Source organism: Staurois parvus, unplaced genomic scaffold, assembly GCF_062004578.1.
Source record: "Staurois parvus isolate SC_StPar_1 unplaced genomic scaffold, SC_StPar_1.0 ptg001008l, whole genome shotgun sequence".
Lineage (NCBI taxonomy): Eukaryota > Metazoa > Chordata > Amphibia > Anura > Ranidae > Staurois > Staurois parvus.
Window position 1 is genome coordinate 1,010,274 of NW_028318804.1, and position 20,997 is coordinate 1,031,270.

Below are 20,997 nucleotides of genomic sequence, written 5' to 3' on the forward strand. Positions count from 1 at the left end.
TTACAGTGTGAATTTTTTGTACAAATTAAATACGTGCAGCTAACTTGGGTTGATCTTTGGTCTCATCTGTATTTTGGATTTCCTACTTACAGCCACATCAGCCCATTTTACTATGCTTACCAGACTAATCCTAACTGCTTAACCTCCCTAGCGGTCTGATTATGTCCATATTTCTGTGCTGAAAGCGGTACATTTTTTTGCATGGAAATATGTTGTTTTTTTTATTGTAGGCCTGTAATTCTTAGGAATAACTCACTGAAATCTGTCCGAACAAGAGTCTAGTAAACATCCCGGATATGATAAAACCTGAAACACAAAATCATAAATTATAATTTATTAAATAATCATAAAAATAATAATATAATAATAAATTTATTTCAATAATATAATCAAACCAAAAACACTGAAATTTGAAGTAGAGCGCCAAGTTCGCACATCGATGAGCTCAGTCGCAATATCGTTTTCAGTGTCTAATGACGAATTTCCCCCACGAATCATTATCACTCAATTCCGCAAGTAGTTCTGATTTACTATCGCTGGTCTCTAGCCGGTCTAAAACCGCTTTTGACCTAAAGGGATGCTTTTTGGACGCCATGGACGTTTCTCAGTTTCCAGGCAGAAAGAACAGTAAAGATGCAGGCAGGGGACAGGACAAAGCACTCGGGACACAATGTATGTGAAATGGTTTGATACAGGAATGTTATACTATGTAATTTTAGTTTATTAGAAAATGTAATTTTTTTAAATTTTCAAATTTGGCGCCAGTTCCGGTCCCCGTACGTCCCGACGCTCGCAGGGACCGGAACACGGAAGCTGGATGCCGGAGGAGATGGCCGGGGACGCTGCAGTGGACACATCGCGGGAGCGAAGGACAAGGTAAGTGCTGCAGGGAATCCCTGAGCAACGCTGCATGGTATTCCCGAGTGGAATACCGCCAGGGGGGTTAACCATGTGCCCTCCAAAGAATTTCCCCCCCCCCCCTTCCTGACCTGACCATTTTTTGCAATACGGCACTGCGTTACTTTAATGGACAATTGCGCGGTCATGCAACGCTGCACCCAAATTAAATTTACATCCTTTTTCCCCACGAATAGAGCTTTCTTTCGTTGGTATTTGATCGCCTGGGCGGTTTTATTTTTTGCGCTGTAAACAAAGACCAACAATTTTGAGCAAAACCAATATTTTTGACTATTTGCTATTAAACGTGCAGTAAAATAAATGTAAAAAATTACATTTCGTCATGAATTTAGGCCAAAATGTATTCTGCTCCATGTCTTTGTGAGAAAAAAAAATCCCAATATGTGTAAATTAATTGGTTTACGTGAAAGTTATAGCGTTTACAAATGGCAGTGTATATATACTGGGATTTTTTTTTCTACTTGTAATGGCAGCAATCAGCAACTTATTGCGGGAGTGCGGCAGACATTCTGACACTGGGGGGAACTGACTTGGTGTCACTGACATCCCCAGTGACACCAATACAATGATCAGTGCTAATAAAAAGTATTGACACTGTACTAATGGCACTGGGCAGGAAGGCATTAACGTGGGGTGATCAAAGGGTTAACTGTGTGCTGTTTTACTGTGTGCTTCACTGTAAGCACACTGCTATGCAAAGCCATGCATAGCAGTGTGCAGGAGCTGACAGGAGAGAGAACTGTATTGTTTACTTACAGTTCTCTCCCTCCGACGGTAATGCTCCTCGATCAGATCCATTTGGAGTAGAGAGGTTTTTATCACCTGTGTTTGAATCTTTTCTTCTAAAATGCTTCAAGTGTTTTCTGGGGTAAGAGCACATACCCAGATGTGATATGTCAGTAATTTAGACTTGCATGAAGAAAAAACTGTTACTGACAAAGAATGCACAAGGGCTTATTCACACTAGTGTGGTGACAGCGGTTTACCGCACCTTAAAACGCTCATCACCACACGGACACAGGTTGATTTACTAAAACTGGAGTGCAAATTGTGCTGCAGCTCTGGATAGTACCCAATCAGCTTCCAGGTTTTTCTGGCAAAGCCTAAAGTGTTACTAAACCCCGGACCCTGCATTCACTATACCTGGTCTCCCCGGACCCTGCATTCACTATATCTGGTCTCCCCGGACCCTGCATTCACTATATCTGGTCTCCCCGGACCCTGCATTCACTATATCTGGTCTCCCACAGTACACAGAACATGCAAGTACAATTATTTTAGTAAATATAAACTACTAAATACCTTTTCTCATCAGCAGTTAGAGCAGTCTTGTGGCTTCTATCAGTGTCCAGCCGAGCACATGTTAATCTTGTAGGAATCTTTAATTCTCTTCTGACTGACCTATGATACTGCATAACCCCTGATCCTGTCTGGCACAGGGCCAATCAGCACTGTCCAATTACATGCACCCTCCCATAAAAAAAATTGCAACAAAGATAGCATGTGCAGACCTGTCAGTGCTGCTCTAACTATGGCAGATGGATTGGGGACACCAATAGAAATGGAGGGTCAGAGAAGACGGGATCAAACAGCCTTTTTACACAATGCAGAGGAACCGCAAACTGTTCTCACAAAGTTGGGAGCATGAAATTGTCTTGGTATGCTGACGCCTTAAGAGTTCTCTTCACTGGAACTAGGAGGCCAAGCCCAACCCCTGAAAAACAACCCCTTATCATAATCCCCCTCCACCGAACTTTACACTTGGCACAATGCAGTCAGGCAAGTACCGTTCTCCTGGCAACCGCCAAACCCAGAGACGTCCATCGGATTGCCAGACAGAAGCGTGATTGGTCACTCCAGAGAACACTTCTCTACTGCTCTAGAGTCCAGTGGCGGCGTGCTTTACACCACGGCGTCTGACACTTTGCATTGCACTTGGTGATGTAAGACTTGGATGCAGCTGCTCGGCCATGGAAACCCATTCCATGAAGCTCTCTACACACTGTTGTTGTGCTAATCTGAAGGCCACACCAAATTTGGAGGTCTTTAGCTATTGACTCTGCAGACAGTTGGTGACTTCTGCGCACTGTGCGCTTCAGCATGCACTGACCCCGCTCTGTCATGTGACGTGGCCTACCACTTGGTGGCTGAGTTGCTGTTGTTCCCAGTTGCTTCCACTTTGTTATAATCCCACTAACAGTTGAGCGTGGAATATTTAGTAGCCAGGAAATGTCACGGATGGACTTATTGTACAGGTGACAACCTATCACGGGACCACGCTTGGAGTCACTGAGCTCCTGAGAGCGACCCATTCTTTCACCAATGTTTGTAGAAGCAGTCTGCATGCCTAGGGGGTGATTGTATACACCTGTGGCCATGGAGGTGATTGGAACACCTGAATCCAATGATTTGGAGGGCGGGCCCAATGATGTATAGAGCACACCCCCCCCACCCCAGAAAACTAATTTCCTGCTTGTGTGATTGGCTCACTGATTTTATCAGATGTCTGCAGTCAGATTTTGGGCATCCCTTGTAACAAAAATGTCATTTTTTGTGCATCATACACACTAGGGGGGGTACAACTGGGGGAATCAATGGTGGAGAAGGATCTGGGGGTTCTGGTAGATCACAAGCCTAATAATGACATGCAATGCCAATATAGTGTAGCACTGCATAGCTGAAGTTCTGCTAAAAGCCTTCAGATGTCAGAATTATCACATATAGAATTATGGATCAATGGTTCTAATAATAAACACCAGATGTCAGTATTATCACACAGTGATGTGAAGTATTAGTAATAGCCAACAAACATTGATATTGTTACACCTAGAAATTGGATGCCGCGGTTTCGGTAATAAGTGTAGTTGCAGTTTCAGTGATAACCAGCAGATGTCAGTATTGTAATTGCAGAGCTGTATAGCCACCTGATGTCAGTACTAAAGTGGAGTTCCAGTTGAAGAAAAAAAAGTCAGCAGCTTCAAAAACTGTAGCTGCTGACTCTTAAAATACCGACACTTACCTGTCCCTCGGTCCAACGGTGTCCTCACCATGGCTGGGTTCACCGGCCGTCTTCTCTCCCTGGCATCTTCAGTGTGGGCACTCGGCTGTGACAGCTTGCAGCTTCACAGTTGGGTGCGCAATGCGCATGCAGAAGAAGCGCTGCGCTTTGTGAATGGCCGTAGTCTTCTGAGACCTGCCACGTGTCCCAGAAGACTATGGGGGGAGGACAATTTCTGCTTCTGATCGCCTTAGGAAAACTCAGTGGGAGCGGGTACCTGTTAAATTCAGGTACCCGCTTCCCCTGCACCCCAAAGGTGCCAATCCTTAATGGGGAGCGGGGGACAAAGGCTTAAAGCGGAACTTCCCTTTATGGGTGCAGCTCCGCTGTACTACCCCGATAATCATGAATGATTTGCACTTCTGCAAAGCTGTGATCAGTTGTCTCCATTTTATATTTGAAGAGTAACGCCACTTTTTTTGAGAAAAAAATCATTCCCATGTGAATGATCTATGTACATTACAAGCATTTTAACAAACTTTGTTGCAGATTCCTAACTTTTGTTGTCCTGAAGATATGGCTGTTTGTATCCATGTGCAATGTGAATGTTAAGGGGAGTGATTTTATAATTATCAATCAGCTGCTGCACTTGCAGGGAAGTAATGAGGAAAGTGACAGGGTCACCAAAATATTTAAATAGTTAGTCTGTCTGAAAAAGACAAAAGTCCATCCAGTTCAACCATTAAAAAAAAAAAAGTTATAATCCTATACCCACAGTTGATCCAGAGGAAGGAAAAAAACCCAGCAAAGCATGATCCAATTTGCTCCAGCAGGGAAAAAATTCATCCTGATCCCCCGAGAGGCAATCGGATATTTCCTGGATCAACTTTACCTATAAATGTTAGTATCCAGTTATATTCTGTGTATCCAGGAAAGAACTTGCACAATTGGTGGCTGACTAAATACTTTTTTGCCCCACTGTAGACGTGAGACCTGTACCTCTCAACGGACTCCAAGAAAAAGATTTTAAGGTGAGTATAAGAACACCATTTTTTTCTCAATTGTTGAGTGTTACAGGAATACAGATACAGTTGGAACTTCCAAAAGCAGTGCAACTGAAGGGTGGGGAACCCCAAAAAAAGGTTTCCCACCTCTCTCAGAAAAACAAAACAGCATCAGACCTCACTAGTGTGACCAAGGACTGCCTGTGACCTAGTAGCTGAAATATCAATGCCTGAACCTAAATGGCAAAGGTTGGCTCCATAGTAGGTAGGAAGGTTTGTGAACACTACCCAAGAGAAAAGCATGAGGATCACACCAAGATGGAGAAGGTTCAGCCCCTGAGGGACTAATCAAGACTTTGACTGCATATCCTCACCTCATGGCAGGATACAGCTACAGTCTACCTGCACATCCTGCCCTCATAGTACGACTCATCCACTCTTCTTGTATATCCTCACCTCATAGTAGGACCCATCCACTCTACCCGCACATCCTAACCTCATAGTAGGACCCATCCACTCTACCCGCACATCCTAACCTCATAGTAGGACCCATCCACTCTACCCGCACATCCTCGCCTCACAGTAGGACTCATCTACACTCTACCCGCACATCCTCACCTCATAGTAGGACTCTTCCACTCTACCCACACAGCCTCACCTCATAGTAGGACTCATCTACACTCTTCCTGCACATCCACACCTCATAGTAGAACTCATCCACTCTACCTGCACATCCTCACCTCATGGTAGGACTCATCCACTCTACCTGCACATCCTCCCCTCATAGTAGAACTCATCCACTCTACCTGCACATCCACACCTCATAGTAGAACTCATCCACTCTACCCGCACATCCACACCTCATGGTAGGACTCATCTACACTCTGCCCGCACATCCTCCCCTCATAGTAGGACTCTTCCACTCTACCCACACAGCCTCACCTCATAGTAGGACTCATCTACACTCTTCCTGCACATCTTCCCCTCCTAGTAGGACTCATCTACTCCTGCACATCCTCCCCTCATGGTAGGACTCATCCACTCTTCCCACACATCCTCCCCTCATAATAGGACTCATCCACTTTTGCCACACATCCTCCAATCATAGTAGGACTCATCCACTCTTCCCACACATCCTCCCCTCATAGTAGGATTCATCCACTCTTCCCACACATCCTCTTATAATAGGACTCATCCACTCTTCCCACACATCCTCTTATAATAGGACTCATCCACTCTTCCCACACATCCTCCCCTCATAGTAGGACCCATCCACTCTTCCTGCACATCCTCCCCTCATAGTAGGTCCCATCCACTCTTCCCGCACATCCTCCTCTCATAGTAGGATTCATCCACTCTTCCCACACATCCTCTTATAATAGGACTCATCCACTCTTCCCGCACATCCTCCCCTCATAGTAGGACCCATCCACTCTTCCCGCACATCCTCCTCTCATAGTAGGACTCATCCACTCTTCCCGCACATCCTCCCCTCATGGAATCTTGTAACTGATCAGACTCCCTCTTCATTCTTAGATCATGTTATAAACAGTGGAGTCGATGAAAGAACTTATCTCAATGGAGGAGAGGACAGGAACGGGCATGTCGCCATTGGATCATGTTTTTTCTGACCCAGAGACCCAAAGTTGTTAAGCCCCACATTTCCAGAAGTTCAGCAACAGGAAGATGACGTGGCAGCCTCGCAGTGAAAATTTCTACAGAATCCAGCAATCTGCACAACGTGGGACTTCATTACAGGTAAGTGAGGGAGCTAAAGATTTAGAGAAAAACACGTTTTTTAGCTAAACTTCAGCTTTACCATGGTGATATCCATAAATGTACAATGTCACCCAACATTACAGCCAGCATTGTCAGCTAACAGAGAATTTCCCCGTATTGCGACATTAATCCATCTACAATTTTCATAACAGTAGATGACCACACCCCCTGGTCAATGTCCAACCAGCAGCCACCAGAGCAGTCACAGAATCTTCACCGAAGCTGGAAGAATGGACAATTCCTTCAGTGTCTTTAACAAACCAAAGGTAAGCAGCAGATAAATTACCCGAGCCTGAAACGAGGAAACTTTCACTTTGTGCTTCTTTTCCAGTCCAAACCTTTCGTCACCGGTCACACCGCTGCGATTTAAAGTCACGCGACTTTATTGCTATTGTGAAGTTTTTTAACATTTTCTTGTAATTTGCAGTGCAATTTCCATTGTATTCTATGTACGTGAAATCGCAACAAAACTGCAGAAAAAGTCATGTAAGAACTACTTTAGAAATCCGCTGCAGCAAATTGCAAATGTTAAGACTCTGACATTCACGTTCATTAGATGCGATTTAAGGTGCGATTGCAATCCGCCAACTGCGCCAGTATGACTGGGAACGTAAAGTAGAATACATACAATATATTGCGGTGAATCTGACAATCATGCAAGAGAATCTTCCAGGACCATATGTTTAAAATGTCAGTGATTGATTCTTCACTAGACAATGGTGACAATCACATTTACTGCTTTATAAATAGGCCTAGTTAATGTGCAGGATTGTAGTCCACACACACTGGTGTGGTAAAAAAACGCAGTGCAGAAATGCATCAAATGCGACCTGCATAGGTGTGAACCCAGTGGTGTATTTAGGTTTTGTGCTGCCCTAGGCCCACCACGGAGAGACCCTGACACCGACCAACACCCTCCTTCCCCCATGAAGAGAGCCTGACATTGACCAACAACACCACAGCCCCCCCTACCCTACCCCATCCAAGAGAATCTTCTATTACCACCACCCCCCCATACACTGGCCACCCCCCTCCCCCCCACCCCAGCGAGAAGGAGACTCTCACCTTCACAGTTCCAGAGATCCCCGGGAACAAGAGTTGGGCTCTGCATACACCATCAAGCAGCCCGGAATCTCTCTCGGATTCCACCTTGTCCCCATGCTGCATGTGTCCCCTGAAAAATGCCACTGCCCCTCTGAAAAATGCCACCCTAGGCAAATGCCTTGTTTGCCTTGTGGTAAATATGTCCCTGTGTGAACCTCAGTATACGAGATGAGGTCAGCATGCAGGAATCTGTCCAGTTATGAGAAGACATTGTTCCCCAATCTTTCACTTCTAACATTAGTGCCGGTTCACTGGATGAGGCTTGTGGGGTGCCACCTAAAGGAAATGCAAAGGGCCTCTCTGCTGGGGAGCTGTCAAGTGTAACAGCTCAATGCCATTAGAATGGGCACCAACATTAGAGATTTCCCATGAGCTTAAACCAATCAGCTTCATTGTGTATGAAAACCCACACAGCCATGGCATTGACATTTACAGAAGCTGTTAAATTATGTGAGCCCTCATCTTGTAAAACAACCCATTCAGTTTAAAATGGAAATGAAAGGTAAAATATTTGTGGACAGATATAAAGACATTATAAACACTTTTTTCCCCTTTATATATGTCATCACATACCACTGTTCTCAGCTCTATAAGGAGCTCAGAGAGCAATTGCAGCACATTGGTCTTCCCAGTGAATGGCTATGCTGGGGGTTGGTGACAAGACAAGTCTGAGCCTTCGAGGAGAGCTGGCTGAGTTCTCAGTGTGTATGTGCATGAGAGCCGCAGCTATCCCAGGTCTCTCTCTCCTCATTAGCTCACACAGCAGCAGGAGCCATTGGCTCTTGCTGCTGTCAATCACGGAGAGTGAGACAATGAGAAGAAAGTTGGGGGTAGGGTAAAACCACGCCAACATGTTTCGCCACCAATCAGCATTGTCATGCTGACGATGCTGATTGGTGGCGAAACATGTTGGGAGGGGCCTAGCCGGTGACATCGCATGCATCCTGTGATTGATATGTGCTCTGATTTTTTTCCATTTTGTGATTATATGTCTGTTTTTAATCCTAAAAGATTCATTTTTTTTCTATATAAATCACAATCGGGGCCAAGCTGAGGCAGAAGAGGCGCCTCCTTGGGGCAGAGAGAGACTACAGACAGACATAATCAGTAGACGGGGTCTCTTTTTTTAGATTTTTTGGAAATAATAACCATGGCATCCTTTTATTTCTTCTATAGGTGGAGCTTCATATCCACCTGGATGGCAGCATAAGACCTGAAACAGTTTTGTACTTTGCCAGGTAAGTGTCCCCTGTGCTGGGAGAGTTTTATCCCTGGCTGTATATTCCCCTACCCAGGATCTCAAGAACAAATATCCAACATTCATTATTTTCACCAACATCGGGAATATTTCAGAAACCTGAAAAATGCAAAAATACATATTTACAACTCACTTCTGCGGGGCGATAATTCTGTGGGTGGATTAATATTGAAGTGTTACTAAACCCACAACAGTACAATCAGTCTGTAGATGCAATAAAGCATGCTTGTTATACTCACTGTGGAAACTAAGGGATTAATCCTCTGCATTGTGTAAAAATACTGTTTGATCCTGTCTTCTCTGATTCTCCCCTTCTTTCAGTGCCCCCCTCTTATCTTCTGATAAGGCATATGGTGTGGAGTCACTCTGCACATGCTCAGTTTCGTGTGTATTGCTAGAGAGGTTTTTTTTTTTTTTCTTGGGAGAGTGCATGTGATCAGCACAGGGCCAATCAGCACTGTCCTGAAAGAGGGTCAGGGGTTATGCAGCCTCATAGGACAGTCAGTGAGAATGAAAACTCCTCCTACAAGCTTTAACCATTGCTCTTCTGGACACTGATAGAAGTCACAAGACTGCTCTAACTGCTGATGAGAAAAGGTATTTAGCAGTTTATATTTACTAAAATAATTGCATTTACATGTTGTGTGTACAGTGGGAGACTGGATATAGTGAGTGCAGGGTCCGGGGAGACCAGATATAGTGAATGCAGGGTCCAGGAAGAGCGGATATAGTGAACGCAGGGTCCAGGGAGACCAGACATAGTGAATGCAGGGTCCTTGGAGACCGGATATAATGAATGCAGGGTCCTGGGAGACCGGATATAGTGAATGCAGGGTCCGGGGAGACCAGATATAGTGAAGGCAGGGTCTGGGGAGACCAGATATAGTGAATGCAGGGTCCGGGGAGACTGGATATAGTGAATGCAGGGTCCGGGGAGACCAGATATAGTGAATGCAGGGTCCGGGAAGAGCGGATATAGTGAATGCAGGGTCCGGGGAGACCAGACATAGTGAATGCAGGGTCCTTGGAGACCGGATATAATGAATGCAGGGTCCTGGGAGACTGGATACAGTGAATGCAGGGTCCGGGAAGAGCGGATACAGTGCACGCAGGGTCCGGGGAGACCGGACATAGTGAATGCAGGGTCCTTGGAGACCGGATATAATGAATGCAGGGTCCTGGGAGACCGGATATAGTGAATGCAGGGTCCTGGGAGACCGGATATAGTGAATGCAGGGTCCGGAGAGACCGGATATAGTGAAGGCAGGGTCTGGGGAGAGCGGATATAGTGAATGCAGGGTCCGGGGAGACTGGATATAGTGAATGCAGGGTCCGGGGAGACTGGATATAGTGAATGCAGGGTCCGGGGAGACCAGATATAGTGAATGCAGGGTCCGGGAAGAGCGGATATAGTGAATGCAGGGTCCGGGGAGACCAGACATAGTGAATGCAGGGTCCTTGGAGACCGGATATAATGAATGCAGGGTCCTGGGAGACTGGATATAGTGAATGCAGGGTCCGGGGAGACCAGATATAGTGAATGCAGGGTCTGTGGAGACCAGATATAGTGAATGCAGGGTCCGGGGAGACTGGATATAGTGAATGCAGGGTCCTTGGAGACCGGATATAATGAATGCAGGGTCCTGGGAGACCGGATATAGTGAGTGCATGGTCTGGGGAGACCAGATATAGTGAATGCAGGGTCCGGGGAGACCAGATACAGTGAATGCAGGGTCCGGGGAGACCAGATACAGTGAATGCAGGATCTTGGGAGACTAGATACAGTGAATGCAGGGTTCAGGGAGACCAGATATAGTGAATGCAGGGTCCGGGGAGACCAGATATAGTGAATGCAGGGTCCGGGAGACCAGATATAGTGAATGCAGGGTCCAGGGAGACCAGAAATAGTGAATGAAGGGTCCGGGGAGACCGGATATAGTGAATGCAGGGTCCGGGTCAGGGGCGGACTGACCATTTGGAAACTCGGGCACTGCCCGAGGGCCCGGGGTCAGTAGGGGGCCCCATGAGATGCTCCTGGTACCTTTTTCATAGGCTTTTTTGAGTTTGGGCAAGGACACAGGGGCCCCATGATCCCCTATTGCCCGGGGGCCCCATGAGTTGTCAGTCCGCCACTGGTCCGGGTAGACCAGATATAGTGAATGCAGGGTCCAGGGAGACCGGATATAGTGAATGCAGAGTCCGGAGAGACTGGATATAGTGAATGCAGGGTCCGGGAAGACCTGATATAGTGAATGCAGGGTCCGGGGAGACCAGATATAGTGAATGCAGGGTCCGGGGAGACCAGATAAAGTGAATGCAGGGTCCGGGGAGACCGGATATACTGAATGCAGGGTCCGGGGAGACCAGATATAGTGAATGCAGGGTCCTGGGTTTAGTAACACTTTAAGGTTAGGCTGAGTTTTCCCTGAACCTCTAGACTCCATAAACTGAGCCTTAATTATGATAATTTCTCAGGATCACACTGATTAACACACCATTTTGCAATAACCTCAAACATTGGTCTCCACACTGACTGGGTTGAGGGGGGGCAGAGGCATGGGGAAATCACCTAAGCTATCACACAACTTTTCACAAGACTGTATGTGACATTTGCATCTACCAGTATATGGTCAGCTAGCTAGATTTTGGGTGAGTCTTCTGTGGTCTGGTGTCTTCTGGAGTCTGGTGGTGTTTGGCAGTAAGTGACAGTGAGTGGATGTTTGCACTGACTCTATACACTGATCAGCCATAACATTGACCACCCAAAATAACCTCCACTAGACCTCTGAAGGTACGCTGTGGTATCTGGCACCGAGCCGTCAGTAGCAGATCCTTTAAGTCCTGTAAGTTACCAGGTCGGGGTCTCGAAATATTGGACTTGTTTTTCCAGCATATCCCATAGATGCTTAATTGGATTACGATATTGAGAATTTGCAAGCCAAGTCAATACCTCAAACTTGTTGCTGTGTTCCTCAAAACATTCTTGAATTCATCAGACCAGGGAACCTTCTGCCATTGCTCCATGATCCAGTTCTGATGCTCACATGCCCAATGAAGGTGCTTTTGGCTGTGGACACAGGTCAGCATGGACACCCTGACCAGTCTGTGCATATACAGCCCCATACACCACAAACTGCAATGCATGCCTTTCTTGACTTCTTCAGCAATATGAACTCCAATAGCTCTTCTTTTGGATACAGCTAAACAGGCCAGCCTTCGCTCCCCACGTGCATCAGTGAGCCTTGGCTGCCCATGACACTGCTGCCAGTTTACCAGTGTTCCTTCCATGGACCACTTTTGGTCAGTGCTGCCCATATGGAAGAAAAATACATTTAAAACATATCCCAAATATATTGAGATATTTTTGAAATACCACAATTTTGGCCATATTCAATATATTTCAAAATATATTTTAATAAATATATATATATATATATATATATATATATATACTTCATGTTGCAATACATTTTTATTACAAATTATATAAAAAAAAATATTATTAAAATCACATTTCAAATATACTGTATGTCTTTAAAAATATGAATCTACATTTTTGGAATGCAGTTACAAATATTTGTAAAATATGTTAAAATTACTTTTTTATATGTTAAAAAAAATCTGATGAATATATTTAAAAAAATATATATTCTTCAGATTTTTTTTTAACATATAAAAAAGTCATATTAACATATATTTTACATATATTTGTAAATGCGTTCCGAAAATGTAGAGTTGTATTTTTAAAAACATACAGTATATTTGAAATGTATTTTTAAAAATATTTTTTATATATTTTGTAATAAAAACGCATTTCAACATGCAGTATATATATATATATATATATATATATATATATATATTTATTGAAATATATTGAATATGGCCAAAATTGTAGTATTTCAAATATATGTCAATATATTTGGGAAGAATATTTTTAAAATATATTTCAAATATATTTTTCTTCCATGTGGGTGACCACTGCAGACTGGGGACATCCCACAAGACCCAGCCCCTAGACATTACAATTTGGCACTTGTCGCTCAGATCTTTACACTTACCCATTTTTTCTGTTTTCAACACATCAACTTCAGGGATAACATGTTCACTTGCTGCCTAATTTATCTCATCCACTTTCAGGTTTCATTGTCATAAGATAACCAATATTATTTACTTTATCTGTCAATGGTCATAATGTTATTGCTGATCGGTGTAAGTGCCGTTAGAAGATTTCCTGATACAGCACTAGTATCTATTGCAACGGAACCGGACACAGACCACACTTGGGTATTTCCGTTAGACTCTCGCTTCCCTGTCCGAACACCATCCACGCACCCCCACCGTTGATCATACAGGAAATAGACAGCACCAGACTCTTCTTAAGACAGGAAGTCAACTGCTTTATTTTAACACAAACACAAAATATATACACAGGGTGGGGAAATACAACCAGGAACAGGAAACACATCAGCAGGCCCTCCCATCAGGGGGAAGGGCTGCTGGAAACACCCCCCACCAAACCAAGACACAGAACAATGGGATGCAGCCGCATGGCAGAGAACAGTGACCAACCCCCACACCAATACACAAACATTCCATCCCATAATAGTTTGCTAGAATAATGGGATGCAGCCGCATGGCAGAGAACAGTAAACAACCCCCACACCAATATTAGAACATTTCACCCTGTCCCCTAACAGGCACAGGGTGACTTAAACATAAGAGGGGTTTGGGAAGATGATACAGGGGTCCCCCCACCCCCAAAAAGTCACTCTCGTCACATCTATATATACTATAAACTTAATCATGCGCAAAACATAAAATGTGCAAAACAGAGCCATAAATAAATGAACTAGACACTTTTATTTAATGATACTCCTTAATGGTTTAATTGCACATAGAGTGGAATTTGCACTTTATAATCTTTATTATTAGAGATTAATTTGACACAAATAGCACTGTGCATGACATAGTTGACAAGGAAGTATTGTTTCATATCTCACCTTAACAATGGTCTGCGGATATTACACAAATGTATAGATAGATGAATGTAACTTAGAGCTGTATTTTGCACATTATATTTTGCACATGATTATACATTATATAGTATATAGATACTAGCGCAGTATCAAAAAATCTTATGTACGTACTTTGACTCAGGGGTGTACCTACAGGGGTCCCAATTGCCTTTGCAGCCCCCCTGTATGCCAGGATAGGAGGAGCAGCGGGGTGGCTGCATACAGACAAACTGATCTCTCCATGTTCCTCTTGCAAGCTGCTGAATGCCTGCTTCTCTTCCTCTCCCTCCCTGCCATGGGCATTCAGCGACTGCAGGAGGAAAATTGAGAGATTGGTTCCTCTATATGCAGCCACCCCCTCCTATCCAGCTTCTCTCTGCTGCCCCCCATGCTCTCCGGTCCCTGTGTTCCTCAGCCCCCCTGCCCTCTGACCCTCCATTCTTTCCGGCCCCTCTTCCTCCTGCAACTGCGGGTATTCAGCGGCTGCAGGTGGAACATAGAGAGATTGGTTCTTCTGTATGCAGTTGCCCCCCCGCTCCTCCTGTCCAGCCTCGCTCTGCTGCCCCCTGTACTGTCCAGCCCCTGTGTTCGTCAGCCCCCCTGCTCTCCAACCCTCCGTCCTCTCCGGCCCCTCTTCCTCCTGCAGCCATGGGCATTCAGCGGCTGCAGGAGGAACATTGAGAGATTGGTTGCTCTATGCTCTATATGCAGCCGCCCCCACTGCTCCTCCTATCCAACTTCTCTCTGCTGCCCCCCGTGCTCTCCAGCGTCCCGTGTTCCTCAGCCCCCCTGCTCTCCGACCTCCGTTCTCTCCGGCCCCTCTTCCTCCTGCAACCACGGGCATTCAGCTGCTGCAGGAGGAACATAGAGAGAATGGTTCTTCTGCATGCAGCTTCCCCTGATGCTCCTCCTATCCAGCTTCCCTCTGCTGCCCTCCTGTGCTCACCGGCTCCAGTGTTTATGACCCCCCTGCTCTCCAACCCCCATTCTCTCTGGCTCCTGTGCTCCCTGGCCCCTATGCTGTCTGCCCAGGGGTGGACTGACAACTCAGGGGGCCCCCGGGCAATAGGGGATCATGGGGCCCCTGTGTCCTTGCCCAAACTCAAAAAAGCCTATGAAAAAGGTACCAGGGGCATCTCATGGGGCCCCCTACTGACCCCGGGCCGTCGGGCAGTGCCCGAGTTTCCAAATGGTCAGTCCGCCCCTGTGTCTGCCCACATACTCCTTGGCCCCCTGTGCTCTCAGGACTCCCACCCCCGTGCTCTTTCCCACCCCCCCCTCCCATGCAGCTTTGCTGGATTCCCCCTCACCTCTCCCACCAGCTGCTGTGGGGGATCTGGAGAGCAGAGAGGGGACCGGTAAATGTGTGCTGGTGGTCTCCTCTGCCCCTCTGTGCTGGTGGTCAGTGGCGGAAGCCACTGACAAAAGATATTCATGTATGAGTTGTTTTTTCAAAACTATAACCTCAGTATTCAGGTTTCATTTCAATGTTGGAACTTTGCGATAAATAATTGGATTTTGGGTTGCAGTTGGGGCATGCGGGCCCTGAAAGGTTCTCCGTCACTTCATTGGGGTGTATCAGGTAGAAGCAGCGGGTGCACAGATGTTACAGAGAATTTCACCGTTTCCTGTTTTTATTATCAGAAAGAAGCAGATGCACTCAGTGAACTTCGAGAACCTGGAAATCTTTCAGAAAAGCGTGGTGTGTTCTTCCCCCGGGAGCCTCACAGAGTTCCTGTCAAAGTTTCACATCTATATGCCGGCCGTGGTGTAAGCAGCCCTTCAACCTTCCTGATCTCTGTGGGTGGCAGAGTTTTCTCATATCCAAGCTGAAATCCAGTGTTTGTTGCTTTCAGTTCTATCACTTCTGTTATTCCTTGTCATAATGAAAAGAGATAGATCTAATGTTCGCCATACACTGTCCATTCTGATTATACAATCTCCTATACATTTACCAAGACTATGTAATATGAGGACAGTCTTAAAGTGTTTCTAAACCCACAACAGTACAATCGGTCTGTATATGCAGCAAAGCATGCTGGTTATACTCACTGTGGAACCTAAGGAGTTAATCCTCTGCATTGTGTAAAAACGCTGTTTGATCCTGTCTTCTCTGATCCTCCCCTTCTTCCAGTGTCTCCCTCTTATCTCCTGATAAATCATATCATGTGGGTCCGGGGAGAACGTATATAGTGAATGCAGGGTCCGGGGAGACCAGATATAATGAATGCAGGGTCCGGGAAGACCAGATATAGTGAATGCAGGGTCCGGGGAAACCTGATATAGTGAATGCAGGGTCCTGGGAGACCAGATATAGTGAATGCAGGGTCCAATGAGACTGGATATAGTGAATGCAGGGTCTGGGGAGACCGGATATAGTGAATGCAGGACCCAGGGAGACCAGATATAGTGAATGCAGGGTCCGGGGAGACCGGATATAGTGAATGCTGGGTTTGGGAAGACCAGATATAGTGAATGCAAGGTCCGGCGAGACCGGATATAGTGAATGCAGGGTCCGGGGAGCGCGGATATAGTGAATGCAGGGTCCGGGGAGACCAGATATAGTGAATGCAGGGTCCTGGGAGACCAGATATAGTAAATGCAGGGTCCGGGGAGCACGGATATAGCTAATGCAGGGACCGGGGAGACCAGATATAGTGAATACAGGGTCCGGGGAGACCAGATATAGTGAATGCAGAGTCCGGGAAGACCAGATATAGTGAATGGAGGATTCGGGGAGATCAGATATAGTGAATGCTGGGTCCGGTGAGACCAGATATAGTGAATGCAGGGTCCGGGGAGACCAGATATAGTGAATACAGGGTCCGGTGAGACCAGATATATTGAATGCAGGGTCTGGGGAGACCAGATATAGTGAATGCAGGGTCCGGTGAGACCAGATATATTGAATGTAGGGTCCGGGGAGACCAGATATAGTGAATGCAGGGTCTGGGGAGACCAGATATTGTGAATGAAGGGACCGGGGAGACCAGATATAGTGAATGCTGGGTCCGGGGGAGACCAGATATAGTGAATGCAGGGTCCGGGGAGACCGGATATAGTGAATGCAGGGTCCGGGGGAGACCAGATATAGTGAATGCAGGGTCCGGGGAGACCGGATATAGTGAATGCAGGGTCCGGGGAGACCGGATATAGTGAATGCAGGGTCCGGGAACACCAGATATAGTAAATGCAGGGTCCCATTCTGTGGGAGGGGCCCAGCAGGAGCTCCCTGAAGAAGACTACAGGAGGGGCAGAGATGAGAGCAGTCAGGCAGCACAAGGAGAGAGAGCAGCAGTGGCCAAGTGTTACACAGATCTGGATAAAATACACAAAGCACATCAAGATTCTATTACTAATACACATGGCTTTTGTCTTTAGACAATATTTGCTTCTCCTGGAGTTCAGATTTACCCCAGGTTCACACTTATGCAGATTTCAGTGCGTTTTCCAGTTTGCAGAAACACACTACAGTCCATTTACCATGATTTCCTGTGGATCTAGTTCACATCTGTGAGTTTTGAGCATTTTGTGCGTCATGTGCGTTTTTTTGAAAGGGTCATTACTTTGATGCTACTTTCATGCTACTTGAGTGCCAGAGAGTGTAAAGTCCCATTAAAGTCGCAGATCAATGCAATTTATACCTCCAATTTCACTGCAGCTTGCAACTTTATTTAAGAAAAGTCAATGTAAGTTGCAGTGAAATCAGAAAAAAGTAGTGCGGGAGCTATTTTTTGAAATCAGGCTACTTAAAGTCGCACTAATTAAGACAGTGCCATAGAAATACATTAGATGCAACTTCAGGTGCGATTTGCAAATTGCATGTCATACCTAAAGTCACACCAGTGTGAACCAGGGCTAAGCGCCCGGTCCCATCAGTACGATTTCAGGTGTGATTTGCAAATTGAAATAGTTGAAAATCTTCATAAGTCGCAATAAAGTCTTCAGAAATCACGCCTGAAATTACACTGAAATCGCACACAAATCGTGCGATTTTAAATCACAGCCGTGTGACCGGTGACTATAAGTTTTTCCTGTAGTAGATTGCATTTTTTTGTGCAATAGACTTCAGTGGAACCACACCAAATATGCAAGTGTTGCGTTTTTGGTGTGGATTTTTTTTTTGCAACATTTATGCAATTTTGGATGGGTGCAACTTTGATGCAAAGCATGAAAGTAGCATCAAGGTTGCATCCGACTCAATACTTTACTATTGGCAAAAAAAGACACAAAATGCGGCAAAAACACGTGTTCAAAAACGCAAAACGCACCAGAAAAACGCATCAATAGCAACATGCAGAGGTGTGAACCTAGCCTAAAACAATACATTACATTTGTATTATATCAGGCAGTGCTACAAACAATATTGGTGGAAGATTTAAGGGAGGTTGTACAATCAGATTGTTAAGAGCATGACTAGCTTAAAGTAAATTTACAACATAGTTACATGGTTAGTCTGGCTGAAAAAAGACAAAAGTCCATCCAGTTCAACCATAAAAAAAAAGTTATAATCCTACACCCACAGTTGATCCAGAGGAAGGCAAGACCCCCCAGCAAAGCATGATCCAATTTGCTCCTGCAGGGGAAAAATTCCTTCCCGATCCGCCCGAGAGGCAATCAGATATTCCCTGGATCAACTTTATCTATAAATGTTATATCCAGTTATATTCTGTGTATCCAAGAAAGAATCCAGGACTTTCCTACAGCAATCCACTGAGCTGGCCAGAACCAACTCTTCAGGGAGTCTATTCCACATTTTCACAGCTCTTACTGTGAAGAAACCTTTCCGTGTTTGGAGATGAAATTTCTTTTCCTCCAGATGTAAAGAGCGCCCCCTTGTCCTCTGTGATGACCTCAGGGTGAATAACTACACCGAGCTCACTATATGAACCACTGATGTATTTATACATAGAGATCATATCCCCCCTTATGTATTATACATGGAGATCATATCCCCCCTTATGTATTATACATGGAGATCATATCCCCCCTTATGTATTATACATGGAGATCATATCCCCCTTATGTATTATACATGGAGATCATATCCCCCCTTATGTATTATTCATGGTGATCATATCCCCCCTTATGTATTATACATGGGGATCATATCCCCCCCTTATGTATTATACATGGAGATCATATCCCCCCTTATGTATTATACATGGTGATCGTATCCCCCCTTATGTATTATACATGGAGATCATATCCCCCCTTATGTAATATATATGGAGATCATATCCCCCTTATGTATTATACATGGTGATCATACCCCCCCTTATGTATTATACATGGAGATCATATCCCCCCTTATGTAATATATATGGAGATCATATCCCCCTTATGTATTATATATGGAGATCATACCCCCCTTATGTATTATACATGGAGATAATATCCCCCCTTATGTATTACACATATAGATCATATCCCCCTTATGTATTATACATGGAGATCATATCCCCCCTTATGTATTATACATGAAGATCATATCCCCCTTATGTATTATACATGAAGATAATATCACCCCCCCTATGTATTATACATAGAGATCATATCAACCCCTTTTGTATTATACATGGAGATCATATCCCCCTTATGTATTATACATGGAGATCATATCCCCCCTTATGTATTATATATGGAGATAATATCCCCCCTTATGTATTATACATGGAGATCATATCCCCCTTATGTATTATACATGGAGATCATATCCCCCTTATGTATTATACATGGTGATCATATCCCCCCCTTATGTATTATACATGGTGATCATATCCCCCTTATGTATTATTCATGGTGATCACATCCCCCCTTATGTAATATACATGGAGATCATACCCCCCTTATGTATTATACATGAAGATCATATCCTCCTTATGTATTATACATGGTGATCATACCCCCCCTTATGTATTATACGTGGAGATCATATCCCCCCTTATGTATTATACATGGAGATCATATCCCCCCTTATGTATTATACATGGAGATCATATCCCCCTTATGTATTATACATGGAGATCATATCCCCCCTTATGTATTATACATGGAGATCATATCTCCGTTATGTATTATACATGGAAATCATATCCTCCCTTAATCTCCTCTTCTCAAGAGAGAATAAATTCAGTTCCTCTAATCTTTCCTCATAGCTGAGCTCCTCCATGCCTCTTATCAGTTTGGTTGCCCTTCTCTGTACTTCCTCCAGTTCCCCAATGTTCTTTTTGTGAATTGGTGCCCAAAACTGAACTGTATATTCCAGATGAGGTCTTACTAATGATTTGTACCGGGGGAAATGATATCTCTCTCTGGAGTCTATACCTCTTTTAATACAAGAGAGGATTTTGCTCGCTTTAGAAGCCGCAGCTTGGCATTGCATGCCATTATTAAGCTTGTGATCTACCAGAACTCCTAGATCCTTCTCCACCATTGACCCCCCCAGTTGTACCCCCTTTAGTATGTATGATGCATGCATACAGTGGGGATGGAAAGTTTGGGCACCCCAGCTAAAAATTTGTATTAATGTGCATAAAGAAGCCAAGGAAAGATGGAAAAATCTCCAAAAGGCATCAAATTACAGATTAGACATTCTTATAATATGTCAACAAAAGTTAGATTTTCTTTCCATCATTTACACTTTCAAAATAACAGAAAACAAAAAAATGGCGTCTGCAAAAGTTTGGGCACCTTGCAGAGTTAATATCTTGTACTGCCCCCTTTGGCAAGTATCACAGCTTGTAAACGCTTTTTGTAGCCAGCCAAGAGTCTTTCAATTCTTGTTTGAGGTATCTTTGCCAATTCTTCCTTACAAAAGTCTTCCAGTTCTTTGAGATTTCTGGGCTGTCTGTCACGCACTGCTCTTTTAAGGTCTATCCATAGATTTTCAATTATGTTGAGGTCAGGAAATTGTGA

General features: G+C 44.7%; 1 protein-coding gene across 1 annotated transcript in view; it reads left to right on the top strand.

The window, feature by feature from the left end:
* The first annotated feature begins 6,865 nt into the window (after positions 1-6,865).
* Positions 6,866-20,997, top strand: part of LOC149441269 (adenosine deaminase-like) — a 34,980-nt gene continuing 20,848 nt past the window's right edge. Inside the window, exons 1-3 of the mRNA XM_089657533.1 lie at positions 6,866-6,965; positions 8,980-9,041; positions 15,724-15,849. Coding sequence (XP_089513659.1) covers positions 6,930-6,965; positions 8,980-9,041; positions 15,724-15,849 — 224 coding nt within the window. The 5' untranslated portion in view covers positions 6,866-6,929. The remainder of the gene's footprint in view (positions 6,966-8,979; positions 9,042-15,723; positions 15,850-20,997) is intronic.